Here is a 14,335-nt window from a genome sequence, read left to right as displayed (position 1 = left end):
AATGCCGTCTGCTTCAGCTTCGGTGGTGGTAGGTACTGGGGTTTTGTCATGGAAGGAGGAAAGCACCAATGGTTTAAGCAAGGATACGTGAAATACGTTATGTATCCGCAGCGTGGAAGGTAAACTTAGACGGTAGGATACTGTCCCTACCCGTTCCAAAACCGTGAATGGTCCCACAAACTTGGGAGCTAAGCGCATGGACGGGAGCCGTAGATGAAGATTCTTGGTACTTAACCAAACTTTACTGCCTGGAAGGAAGACCGGAGCTGGCCGTCTCCGGCGGTCGGCATATTTTTTCACTTTAGCCGAGGCAAGTTGGAGTTTCTCTTGAGTGGAAGTCCACAAGGAGTGTAGCTGCTGGGCGGTGAGCTGGGCTGCCGGAGAGGAGACTGAAAGAGGCAACGGTAGAGGAGGCCTAGGGATCTTTCCATAAACCAGTTGAAACGGGACTGGCCGGTAGCTGAATGTTTATGACGATTGTAGGAGAATTCGGCCCAAGGTAGGAGGGTGACCCAATCATTTTGCAAGTCCCCAACAAATGCTCGAAGAAAAGCCTTCAGTGTCTGATTGGTCCGCTCGACCTGGCCATTGGCCTGTGGGTGGAAAGCTGTAGTAAGGTCCAAGCGTACCCCAAATTTCCTGCACAAGGATCTCCAGTATTTAGCCGTAAACTGCGGCCCACGGTCGGAGGAAATATGCAATGGTAAACCATGTAAACGAAATACATGCTGTGTAAAGAGATTGGCCAGTTCTAGCGCCGAGGGTAGCTTGGTGAGGGGCACAAAGTGAGCCATCTTAGAAAAGCGGTCGACCGTAACCCAGATCACCGTCTTTCCATTAGAAACAGGCAAATCCACAATGAAGTCGGTGGAGAGGTGCGTCCACGGTTCCATGGGAATGGGCAGCGGCTGCAAAAGTCCCCATGGGCGTCCAGGAAACTGCTTGTGTTAAGCACAGTTGGGACACGACTGGACATACTGTCGTACATCCTCCTTTACTCAAGGCCACCAGTAAAATTTGGTCAGGAGTTCCAGAGTCCGATTAATCCCTGGATATCCAGCGGTCAGCGAATCGTGAGCCCAGGCTAAGACCTTCCTTCGAGACCGAGTAGGAACCACCGTCTTGCCCGCTGGAGCCACTTCAGCAGCTGCTATCAAGACCCTGGCGGGATCCAGGATGTATTGAGGCGGGTTAGGTGCATCTTCAGGTTCAGATGACAGCGAGAGCGCGTCCGCTCGTATGTTCTTTGCTGCCGGTCGGTATCGAAGGGAAAAGTTGAAGCGACTGAAAAAGAGAGCCCATCTTGCCTGCCGTGGATTGAGGCGTTGAGCCCGACACAAGTACTCAAGATTCTTGTGGTCAGTGTAAACGATAACCGAATGCTGCGCTCCCTCCAGCCACTGACGCCACTCCTCGAAAGCCAGCTTAATTGCCAGTAGCTCCTTGTCTCCAATGCCATAGTTCTTCTCAGCTGGGGAAAATTTTCGAGAGTAGAATGAACAGGGCAGAAGCTTACCCTTGGTCGACAGTTGGCTCAGGACTGCCCCCACAGCTGTATCCGAAGCATCCACTTCAACAATGAACTGACGCTGGGGGTCAGGATGATGCAGGCAGGTGTCCTGGAGGAACGCTTCTTTTAAGTCATGAAAGGCTTGTATGGCCGTAGTCGGCCAATTTTTGGCATCGACCCCCTTCTTGGTGAGCGCAGTTAGAGGAGCCACCTTCTGAGAGTAGTGCGGAATAAATTGTCGGTAAAAATTGGCAAACCCCAGGAATCGTTGGAGGGCTTTCACCCCCTGGGGTTGTGGCCAGTTCTTGATTGCGGCAACCTTCTTGGGGTCCATTAGAAAACCAGTAAATGAGACAATATACCCTAAAAAGTGTAACGATTCTTGCTCAAACAAGCATTTCTCTAACTTAGCGTAAAGTTTGTTCTCTCGAAGCTTAAGCAGTACCTGTCGGACATGTTGGTGGTGCATTTCTAGGTCCTTAGAGTAAATAAGGACGTCATCGAGGTAGACAATGACTGAAGAGTGTAACATGTCTCGAAGAACCTCATTCATAAGGTTTTGGAAGACCGCCGGGGCATTACACAGACCAAAAGGCATAACCAGGTATTCATAATGTCCGTCCCTTGTATTAAAGGTGGTCTTCCATTCATCGCCGGGACAAATCCTGACCAGATTATAGGCTCCCCGCAGGTCCAATTTAGTAAAAAACTTGGCCTCCTGAAGTCGGTCCAGAAGCTCCGGAATCAGGGGCAGAGGGTAACGATCTCGCCGAGTGATGCTGTTTAGACCGCGGTAATCGATGCAGGGACGGAGGGACCCATCTTTCTTGGCTACAAAGAAGAAGCCGGCCCCTGCCGGAGATTTAGATGACCAAATGAATCCTCGTTCCAGGTTCTCCCTGATGTAAGTGGACATGGCTTGAGTCTCTGGAAGGGATAATGGATAAACCCGACCTCTTGGCGGAGTGGCACCAGGCAAGAGGTTGATGGCGCAGTTGAAAGGACGATGCTCTGGAAGAATTTCTGCTTTCTCCCTGGAAAACACATCGTGAAATTCTTGGTACTGAAGCGGTAACGCCAGAGGGGTAGACATTAGAGCCAGTGGAGCACGGGGTAAATTCATCAAACAGTTATTAAAGCAGGCATGACCCCAAGAGGTCAACTGGAGCGAATCCCATGCAATGACTGGAGAATGTTTCCGGAGCCAGGGTAACCCCAAGATAATCGGATGCATAGACTTTTCTAAGATGAGGAAGGAGATCTCCTCCTGATGCATGGCGCCTGTACGTAAGACGAGGGGTGCGGTACGTGTGGCAATGGTACCTGGAAGAATCCTCCCCTGAATAGAGGATATCCGGAACGGAGGTTCTTGGGGTTGTACCGCAATCTGGAGTTGCTGCACAAGCTCCTGGAGGATGAAACTCTCCCCAGCCCCTGAGTCAATCAAGGCTTGGGTCTCGAACTCTCCGTCCGGGAGCAGCAGAGTTACCGGAACAAAGCATGGGGAGTCGGCAGCGGCATGACCTAGGGTTCGCTCCCCCACCGTCCCTAGGTCCTAGCGTTTCCAGGACGCTGGCTGCAATGGGCAAGAAAGTGGCCTTTACCACCACAGTACAGGCAGAGACCTAGGGACCGACGTCTTCTTCTTTCCTCCTGGGAGAGAGGCCCTCGCCCCACCTGCATGGGTTCAACATCTTGGGGCCTTGAAGAAGCTGGAGGTGAATTCCCATGGTGTACGGACATGGTTCCAGAAGTGTCGGCTCTATGGGGTGTTCTCCTTTCCCGAAATCGACGCTCTAAGCGGCGGTCCACTCGACCTGCTAATTCGATCATATCATTCAGATCGTCAGGAAGATCTCGGCCTGCCAATTCATCTTGTAATCTCGAAGAGAGACTTTCCAGAAAAATATTATGCAGGCTGTCACTTCCCCAATTTAATTCTGCAGCAAGGGTTTGAAAGTCCATAGCATGGTCAGCTAAGGGCCGGTTGCCCTGCCATAGTTGTAGTAGCTCAGAAGCCGCGGTGGGTTTACGGGCGGCCTCATCAAAGACCTGCCTAAATGCTGAAATGAAGTGCACCAAATTGTTCAAACGAGGATCCTGATGTTCCAAAAGGTTCGACGCCCAGGCCAAAGGTTTCCCATCCAGAAGGGAAATGATAAAGCTGGTCTTGATTCGATCAGTTGGGAAATGAAGCGGGAGAAGGTCGAACTGGATATAGCATTGGTTTAAGAAACCTCGGCAGAGCTTTGTATCTCCGGAGAATCGTGACGGTACTGGCATCTGGATAGAAGCAGGAGCAGTAGCAGAGGCCGCAGCTACGGGTGCATTGGAACTAGCAGCCAAGGTTCCACTCACGCGGTCGGCTAAGGCTTGTACTGTGGCTGTCAGAGTGTCCAAGCATGCTTGCTGTTGTTGCAGCCTCTGGGCTATGCCGGGAATGGCTTTCAGACCTGCAAGGTCCGCCGGGTCCATGGCCTTGCAAACTGTTATGTTTGTGGACCCTTGGGCTGATTGGAACAGAAGATGGAGTGCTGTAGTATTCCACAGCTGATGACCCAACCAGGAGGCGGTTCGGAAGCTCGATGCTGGCTGACGCTCTGGTCTATGGTGAAGTCCGTTGCGACCAAGGACTAGACCCTCACTGGAGGAATGGACGGTGTTGGACTGCAGAGGAAGAAGACTCTTCGCCCTGGAGATCGGCACTCCTCTGGGAGGAGCCCTTAGGAGTCCAGCCGCTGGGACTTTAGGAGATTCACCCTGGAAGCCGAAGTCCCCCCAGGAAGAGCCCGTAGGGACACGGCCGCTGGGACTTAGGCGACTTCCTGATGATGCGGATGGTCCGGATGCAGGCGCCTCCTGCAGGTCGTGGTTCCGGACGGCTGGCGCCTCCAGCAGGTCATAGGAAATCCAGAAGTCAGTCCAGGAGTCGGAGTCCAAGGATGGTCCGCAGCTAGTCCAGAGGTCGATATCCAGAGAGCGGTCCGCAGCCAGTCCAGGGGTCGATATCCAGAGAGCGGTATGCAGCCAGTCCAGGGTCGGAGCCAGAGAGCGATCCAAAGCCAGTCCAGGGGTCAGAGCCAGAGAGCGATCCAAAGCCATTCCAGGGGTCAAGTCCAGAAGAATCCACAGCAAGGGAAGCAGGCAGAAGCGGGACGAAGACAACCAGGAACACAGCAAACACTGGACAAGTCCAGGAACCTTGTTGCAAGGCACTGGGGGATCCTAGAAGCAAGATATTTATGGCTGAAGGCGTCTGACGTCATCCTCAGCTGTGCAGCTGATTTTCCCGCGCTGGCCCCTTTAAGAAAGGCTCCTCCCCGCCCGCGCGTGTCAGGGGGCGGGGCCAGCCATGCCGAGTCATCGACGTCTCTCCCGAGGAGGGAGAGACATGCTGAGGGGCCTGCAGGCCCGGGGAAGCTCTGAAACGGCCCGGGTCGCCCCCGAGGTAGGTGGAGGGACCGGGGCACGGCCCGGGACCGCAACATCTGAGGTCCAGGATGTGCGGAGAGTAACCACTTTCTGTTGAAAGAAAGAATAGTGTAATTAAAACTCCCCGGCCCACCTCCCTTCCCCCCTATGCGCTTCGTAGCGCTTGGGGGAGTGTACCGGGACTTTGGTACAAGGTGGGGTGGCCACTCTGATATCCGGCCAGATGGGAGACCGGGGGTGTCCCAGTGGAATGGCTATAGTAATCTGGATATCATGGAAGCTCCCACAAGAGTGTGAGCGGTAAAGTCGTACTCGCATTTCTGTGTGCTGTACAATGCGACACTAAGACCTGACGTCAGGCTTCAAGGTGGACTTGTACTTGAGGCAATATTTGCTGAAGCTCGTGTTTAGCAGATCAGCGAATGCACCTGAACCTTGGTTTTGAAGCAGGAACCAGAGGACAGAGCATTAATCAGTACATAGCCTCATTGCTGGAAAGGAGAGGAAGCCCTGACGCAATCCCAAACAAATGAAAGAGGGGGTCTCTTGGTATTGTGGCTAACATAGCTAGCAAAGCGATATGTGACACTAATACAGTTTATTTATTTATTTATTTTATTTATTTAAAAATTTTATATACCGACGTTCGTTAAGCAAACATCACATCAGTTTCCATGTAACATAAACTGGCCAACAGGGCTTTACAATGAAACTGATAAAAGAACTGGGGGGGTGGTAAGAGGGGGGAAACCTGAAGGGAAATTATTGTACAAGAAAGATATAAGCGAGGTAATGTGATTATAAGCGTGGGAGCATGATTATATATAGGCAATAAAATTATATACAGAAATTATATACAAGTAAATTTTTTACAATGAAGATAATTTGGGTAAGAGGGGAGGGGAGAGGGGCAGGGGAGGGGTTTGGAGAGGAGGAGTGGAGGAGTGAAAGGCGGGGGGTTCAAGTGTATGCTCGTGCGAAAAGCCACGTCTTGAGGTTTTGTCTGAATTTTTTGGGGCAGGTTTCGTGGCGTAGATAGGTGGGGATAGAGTTCCATAAGGAGGGTCCAGCTAGGGAAAGCGCACGTTGTTTGGTGGTTGTTAGGTGGTAGAGTTTGGGGGATGGAGTGTGAATGTTTGCTGTGTAGGGTGTTCTGGTGGGTCTGGAGGGGAGACGGATGTGTAGACTGTCAGAGAACCATAGCATGTCAGGATTGTGAACGGCTTTGTGTATGAGGGTGAGGGTTTTAAACTGGATTCTGGCAGTGATAGGAAGCCAATGTAGTTGTTTGAGGACAGGTGTAATGTGTTCTTTTCTGCGGGAGCCGGTTAAAATACGTGCAGCTGCGTTTTGCAGTAGTTGAAGGGGGGCAAGGCTGTTTTTCGGGAGACCTAGGAGCAAAGAATTTGAGTAGTCTATTTTGGTCAAAATAAGGGCTTGTAGGGTGGTTCTGAAGTCATTAAAGTGCAAGAGGGGTTTAAGATTTTTAAGGGAGTGAAGTTTGAAATAGCAGTCTTTGATGGTGGATGAAATGTATTTTTGCAGGCTGAATTGGGGGTCGAGTGTGACACCTAGGTTTCTAACGGTTTGGGAGAAAGTGTGAAGGGGGGGAGGAGCATTGGTTGCAGGTATAGGTAATGAATTGATGGATTGAGGGGAGATGATCATAAGTTCTGTTTTGGTGGGGTTTAGGGCTATGTTGAGCTGAGTGAGGAGAGAGTTAATGGATGTAAGGGCGCTGTCCCATCTTTTTAGGGCATTGGTGATGGAATTGGAGATAGGTATAAGAATCTGTACGTCGTCTGCGTAGACGAAGTGTGGTAGACTGAGATTTGAAAGCAGCTGGCAAAGGGGGAGGAGGTATATATTAAAGAGTGTGGAAGATAAAGAGGAGCCTTGAGGGACGCCCCTTGTGATGTCAATTGGTTCAGATTCATGGTTTTCAATTTTTACTTTGTATTGTCTGTTGCTTATGTATGATTTGAACCAGCGTAGAGGAGTCCCAGATATGCCAATGTCAGCTAGCCTCTCGAATAGAATGGTATGGTTGATGGTATCGAAGGCTGCTGAGATGTCTAATAGGGCTAGGATGTAAGTTTGACCTTGGTCAAAGCCTCTGATGATGAAATCAGAGAGGGAGAGGAGAAGGGTTTCAGTGCTGAAACGCTTTCTGAAGCCGTGTTGTGATGGGTAGAGAATTTGGTGTTGGTCTAAGGAGTTTGAGAGTTGGTTATTAACTGTTTTTTCAAGGATTTTGGCAACAAATGGCAGGTTGGAGATAGGGCGGTAGTTGGATGGGTCTGAGGGGTCAAGTTTAGGTTTCTTAAGAATAGGTTTGACTACGGCCAGTTTGAGTTGTGTGGGAACATCCCCAGTGGCGATGGATATGTTGATGATATCAGCTAGGGGTAGGGAGATGCTGTCTGGGATGGTCAGGAGAATTTTTGAGGGGATCAAGTCATAAGGGTGTGTAGAGGGGCGCATTTTCTTAAGAATAGCGGAGATTTCAGTAGGGGACGTGTTTTCGAAAGTGTCCATTTTGAAGTCGGAGATTTTTGGGGTAGCATTGGTCTGAGGGGGAACATGGTAAAAGCGGGAGGCAATGGTGGTAACCTTGTTGTGGAAATATTGGGCGAGTTGGTTGCATTTGGTGTTAGAGTTCTCGCATGGTGAAGTCGTTGTGTGTGATTTGGTGAGGTTTGAGATGAGAGAGAACAGGGCTCTCGGGTTGAATTGAAAGTCGTGAATTTTGGAGGCGTAGTGGTTGCGTTTGGCATTGAGGGTGTTAGTTCTGTAGTTGTGTAGTAAGGTTCTGTATTTGACAAGTTGCTTGGCAGATGGGTCTTTGCGCCATGTTTTTTCTTGGGTTCTAAGATTGTGTTTTTGAAGTTTTAGTTCAGGGGTGTACCAGGGTTGCTTAGTTTTAGTGGAGGGGTAGATCTCTTTGGTTATTAATGGGCAGAGTTTGTTGGCTGTTTCTTTGGTGATGTGGTTCCATGTGGTTATGGCCGTTTGGGAGTCAGATATGTCTAGGTTTTTGAGGTTGCTGGAGAGGGTATCAATAAGGTCATCTCTAGCACAAGCTTTCCTGTATTGAATTGTAGTTTTTGTTCTAGAATGTTTGGTGAATTCTTTGATTGTGCATGAGGTTTTAATGAGAAAATGGTCTGACCAGGGAACGGGAGTGTATGTGGTGGAGAGTGGAAGGAAGTGAGAATTCATGAAAATAAGGTCAAGGGAGTGTCCCGCTTTGTGTGTGGGGCTAGAAATGATTTGATGGAGGTCCATTGCATTAAGAGCAGAGAGGAGGGTTGGACAGCTGTGAGAAAGTGGGAGTACATCCATATGGAGATTGAAGTCTCCAAGAACTATGGCGGGTATGTCTCTGTTGATGTTTGCTGCAATGCATTCGATGATGGGGGAGATGTCAGCATCTAAGACTCCAGGGGGGGTATATACAAGGCAGATTTGTAGTTTGGAGGATTTGAATAGGCCTATTTCGTATATGGCAGGGAGGAGAATTGGAATTTGTTTTAGCTTGAGGTATTTCTTTGCAGCTAGGAGTATTCCCCCCCCTCTTTTTTTGGGTCTAGGAATGGAGTGTATGTCATATTCTGTGTTGGGTAGTTGATTGACAAGAACAGAGTCAGTGTCTTTAAGCCATGTCTCTGTGATGGCACAAAAATCAAGTTTTTCGTCGAGGAGCAGATCATTTAGTATAAGGGTTTTTTTGGTTAGCGATTGTGAGTTGATCAAGAGCATAGCTATGGTTGAGATGCCTAGGAGTTGTGTGAGGGGGGTGAGCATGATAGGGAGGAGGGAGTTGTGTTGACGGTGGGCTTGAGAATGGACGTGGGGTGGGGGTCTGAGGAAGTTATAGCGGAGTTTGGATATGGGAAAGGTAGCCATTGCAGGGTAAATGGCGGAACTGGGTACAACCGACAGAGCAGTGGACTCTTAGTCAGTTTAGGAAGGTTGCTATATGTAGATGTAGCACTATAGTGAGCGTTGAATTGTGAAGGGTATGGGCTTAAAATGGTTGATGGGGTGTTCAGGGGAACCTGGGTTAGGGGCCTGCAGGTGCAGGGGGACAGGGTTTCGTATAAGGGGCAGAAGGGGGCTCAGGGGCAGGTTTGAGCAGCTTGCAAATGTAGGAAGTAGAATGCAAGGGAGTAGAAAGGTAAGGAACAGATATGAGCAATTATGTTTCATTAGGAAGAGTCCTGAAATATGCACTGCGGGCCTGCACGAAGGGGCGCACAAAGGGGCGGGCCCCTTTGTCGCGCCCCTTTGGTGCGCGATGCTCGGCGCGCAACGCCGAGACGAAGTCCAGAATTTATTTGCAGGGGTGTCGCAAAGGAATGATGTCAGCGGTGCGTCCGGGAATCGATTGGCCGCCTTGGAAGGAGGACGCAGCAACGAGCAGGTAAGGTGGAGCAGCCGTGCGATCGGAGCGGGAGCCCGGTTGGGGTAGGAAAGGCTGAAAAGCCTGCGACCGGCCTTTTTAAAGGGCCTGGTCGCTCCGGGGGCGGAGTCTGGAGGAGTCTTTGTGCCTTTCAACAGTTTCATGTGCCTTTCAACAGTTCTTGAAAGGCACATGACCCAGAACTTTTCGAACCATGTGGTCCGAATTAGAGAACACATCTCAAAGGGAATGCCGCAGAAGCGGGTACTTACCATCCGACGTGGATCACTGCAGGACGAGCCGGTGAAGATTTCTGGCTCCGTCGATCTCCGGAGTCCTCGAGGGGTAGGCCGTGGATGTAAACGTCCGCCTCACTCTGAAACCTGGTATGGTGGCACAGGTACAGAGGAGACAGGCCAGGCGTGATTGGCATTTCGACTGCTATTGAAAACAGAGGGCCAGAATCCCACACCACTTGACGGTGGGGCACGCCGGTAACAGGGGAGCCGATTAACGAGCTCATGATCCCCTCCCTCGTTGCAGCGGCTCGATGTGTCATGACGCCAATGCAGAATCCGTCGGACCTCGATCCGGTGTTTCTGGATCACCCAGGGCTGCCAAAACTGTACGGATCAGTCAGTGCTGATGGCAGTGGTGATGTTGCTCTGCCCGAGCATTGTCCAGCATCAAGAAGGATGGCACCGATGTGCTGGATGGCGTCAGTGGCGGACGATCACTGTGTCGGCGACGATGGGTGCCACAGTGCTCGGCCCGGTCTTTCCCCAACGCCGAGATGGAAGCCCTCGCTGTCCTGGATGGCGATCGATGACAGATTGTCAGTACACCTGCTCTGCTAATAAGGGGCTTGAAAAAGAACCCAAAGCGTGGAGCATTGTATGCAGGCGAGGGCATTACGTGGCGCTGCTATGTCAGTATTGATGGTATCGATGGCAGCCGAAGCGGCCTCGAGGGCATCGTCAAAATTGGATATGAAAAAACGTCGATGACTCGGCCAGAGTAATGATGGCAGTGATGGAGCACTGACAGCATCGGCATAGGTATCTATGGGAACGATGTGGCATCAAATAGTCGAGAAAAACATCGTCATTATCGAAAAGAGATACCAGCATCGACGGAGTCAGTGACCGCATCAATAGGAACGTCGAGGACACTGATGGGAACGACGTGGGTGTCGAGGGCATCGATGTATGGGGGCGGGCGCTGACGTCCTCAGTGGCATAGCCACGGGCATCGACAGAATGGCCAAGGACGTTGACGATATCGATTGGACCGACTCGGGTAGCAAATGTGTGCATGGAATTGGCACCGTCAGGGGTGTCAATGGCACCCACCTGGGCACCGATGGAATCGATGTTGGCATGGACCCCGTGGATGGAAGAGACACCGACATCGATGGATCCATTTTGGCATCGATGCCAGCCATGAAATTGGCATTGGCATAGATGGCATCCATGGAAAAGGTATAGGCATGGATGCCCATCGATGGAATCGACCTGGGGATCGACCTTAACTGATGGGATCGGCCTGGAATCGATGGCCATCGATCTGACATCCCTGCCCATCGATGGAAACCACTTGGCATTGATGTCCATCGATGGAAACCATCTGGCATCGATGTCCTTCGATGGAATGGGCCCTGGCATCGATGTCCATTGATGGAATCGACCTGGCATTGATGTCCATCGATGGAAAGGCTCTGGACCTCGATGGAAAGGCTCTGGACATCGATGGCATCCATAATTTAAGGGATGGCATCGAGGAAAGTGACCGTGGCATCGATGGAAGTGTCCCGGGCAACGGTGGCATCGACCCGAGTATGGATGGCAGCGACGAGACAAGATGTGCGTCGAGGGCATTCACCCGGCTAAGGCGGCACCGAAGGAGCCCAAGGAAAAAACAGCGCAAAGGAGTAAAAAAACCTGGCAGCACTGATAAAATCGATGCAGGGAGGATGGCATCAGAGTACCACGGGGGAGGGGTACTGATGGCACCTAAAAATCCAGGGCGGTTTGAAGGGGGGTACCTACGGTAGCGATGGGGCATCGACTGCACGAGGGTACCGGGGAACAAAGGACCCGAAACTAAAGGGGCCCTAGCGGTAACGGAAACCATTGAAGTCCCTGTCCCACTAGCGATAATAACCAAGCAGAGTGTCACAGAAAGACATTTGCAGGCTATGTGTAGCTAACTGAAAAAATAGGGAGAGGGAAGGCCTCAGTCGGTTAGCAGGCCAGAAGGTGACAGGAACCGACCGAAAAAATAAGTCAAAGTACTCACCGAGTGTCGTAAAAACGTACGCGGAGGTAGACCCGTGCAGGGAAAAGTGTCTATTGAAGTAAAAATTTCCTCACAGAGCTCCAACCGCTATGCTTACTGCAGAGCGGAAAAAAGAAGACTGAGGGAGACACCTGTGGCTCACAGGGATAATTGCAGGCTGAGCATCCTCAGTGCACTCAGTGTGCCAGTGTCAGTCAAAGCTTTGTGGAAACTTTGACAGAAAAGTTTTCCGTACAGGGCTCCATCCTATGATGTCACCCATTTGTGAGGACTACCATCCTGCTTGTCCTGTGAGAAATAAGTATAACAATTTAGAAATAAATTGTCCTGTGAGAAATAAATTTAACAATTTAGAATATTTATTGATAGTAACATGTAGGTTGGTAAAAAAAAATGTTGGGCTAATCCATTACTCATTCTAAGGTCTTCTCTGGACATCTAGGCTAGATCACTGGCAAGTCTGAAGGGACATGGGAGAAAGGCAAGAAGTAAATACAACAGCCATTCATATTCAAAACCTGAACAGCACCATAACTTCCCGAATATATCTGCAAGCAGTATAGTATACAGTATTACCAGAAATGCTTCCCAGTTTTGTATTTTTTTTAAACAAAATAATTGTATTACTAATATATCTATATATATATATATATATTTATTAGTTTTACCTGGTAATGATATGCAGGTTGCTGGTAAACTGGTTGGGCTACCATCACAGGTGAACTAGAAATAGAGCGTGGCTTAAAAAAAAGAAGAAAAAGGAAGGAAAGCTGATATAAATATGAAAACATAAGAGGTAGAATCACATGGAAAACTTGAACTAAAGAGCCTGTAGTGGGGGACTTATATCTATAGACAAATGGAGAGAAGTATCCAAACTCCCCTCAACCACACAAGCATGCACACTGTAACCTCCTGATATAAGAACATAAGAACAGCCATCAAGCTGAGTATCGTGTTTCCTACAGTGGCCATTCAAAGTAACAAGTTCCTGGCAAATCCCAAACAGTAGAAATTCCATGTTACTTATGCCCAGGAATAAGCAATAGGTTTCCCCAAACCTACCTTGTTAATAACGATTTATGGACCTCCAGGAGCTTGTCCAAACCTTTTTTAAACCCAGCTATGCTAACTGCCTTAACCATATCCTCTGGCAATGAATTCCAGAGCTTAACTGTGCATTGAGTGAAAATTATTTTCTATAATTTTTTAAAAATGTGCTATGTTTAGTAACGGAAAAAAGAAAGAGCTTAATGTGTTTTCCACTCAAGAAATATACTTCTAAAAAAGAAAACCTCAAAGAATTTTTTCAAAGAATTTTTTCAGTCTTTTACCAACACTCACAATAGTTATTATAATGAACACTCTAATAGTTATTATTTATCAATATTATATATGCCGCATCATCAAGTCTGATGACGTGCCTACCTGATATTCAAAAGGAGGCCGTCCGGTCTTTTAATCACTTGCGGTCAAGGTCTTTAAACATTCATGTGATAGAATTTCAGAAGATAATATTTCACACGGTGATATCGGTAATATATGTTATTTAAATAAATTTTGGTTATTTCAACCCAAAATGTTTTTTCAAGAATAGCTCGACACCCGACCGATGTTTCGCAAAACAGCTTCGTCAGGAGCAGCTAATATTAATTCATTCCCGCCATTTTTAAATGGATCACCGCTTCGTTCATTTCAAATTCCTGTTCCTTTTATCTGTTCATAAACCTGTACAAATACAACATTTTTGGTAAGATACTGTCAATTAGTTGTCATGTTACTTATCTGGTGTTGGCAGAGAACATTCCGACCTTCTAACAGGATGACCATCTTCTCAACAGGTTAGAATCAACAGGAACAGAGACCGTCTGAGCGTAAGCTGTCAACTTAAAAGGAAAACAACAGCCAATCAGAAGTTACGTCGACGACATGACGTCAAGCTTGTCTATAGCATCCTGAACTAGTTTTTACAGGAAAACCTAGAATGATTGAACATCGCTCAAGTTTGGTAACAAAACGTTTAAATGCACCTATTGTTTCGCACTGCTTGGAGAAGGGACACTCGTTTGATGAATTCAAAGCATGTGTCATACAGCAAATTTTGCCACATTGGTGGGGAGGAGATACAAATAAGAAACTGATGCAAGCTGAACAAAAGTGGATACATTTATTGGATACTTTGCATCCTAAAGGTCTAAATGCAGAACTTGAATTAAATGTTTTCCTGTAAAAAATCAGTTCAGGACGCTATAGACAGGCTTGACGTTATGTCATCGACGTAACTTCTGATTGGCTGTTGTTTTCCTTTTAAGTTGACAGCTTATGGTCAGACAGTCTCTGCTCCTGTTGATTCTAACCTGTTGAGATTCTAACCTGTTCATTATAATAACTATTGTGAGTGTTGATAAAAGACTGAAAAAATTCTTTAAGGTTTTCCTTTTTGGAACAATGTTTAGTAACTTCACGGAGTGTCTGCTAGTCTTTTTTATTATTTTTAAAGAGTAAAAATGTGATTTGACTCCATTTATGATTATATAGATCTCTTTATCTTCCCATAGCCATCTTTTCACCAAGCTAAAGAGTCCCTAACCTTTTTATCCATATCTCATAGGGGAGCCGTTCCATCCCCTTTATCATTTTGGTCACCCTTCTCTCTACCTTTTCTAGTTCTGTTATATCTTTTTAGAGAT

The 14,335-nt window shown here is 48.2% G+C and overlaps 1 protein-coding gene across 2 annotated transcripts in view; it reads right to left on the bottom strand.

Annotated features, from left to right (window-relative positions):
- Positions 1 to 14,335, bottom strand: part of BOLL (boule homolog, RNA binding protein) — a 725,867-nt gene that overhangs the window by 307,403 nt on the left and 404,129 nt on the right. For both annotated transcript variants that reach the window (XM_029606045.1, XM_029606046.1), the window contains exon 7: positions 12,314 to 12,385. In XM_029606045.1, the coding sequence (XP_029461905.1) occupies positions 12,314 to 12,385 (72 nt within the window). The remainder of the gene's footprint in view (positions 1 to 12,313; positions 12,386 to 14,335) is intronic.

The sequence above is a fragment of the Rhinatrema bivittatum genome, chromosome 6 (assembly GCF_901001135.1).
Source record: "Rhinatrema bivittatum chromosome 6, aRhiBiv1.1, whole genome shotgun sequence".
NCBI lineage: Eukaryota > Metazoa > Chordata > Amphibia > Gymnophiona > Rhinatrematidae > Rhinatrema > Rhinatrema bivittatum.
This window is presented reverse-complemented; position numbering and strand designations above follow the sequence as displayed.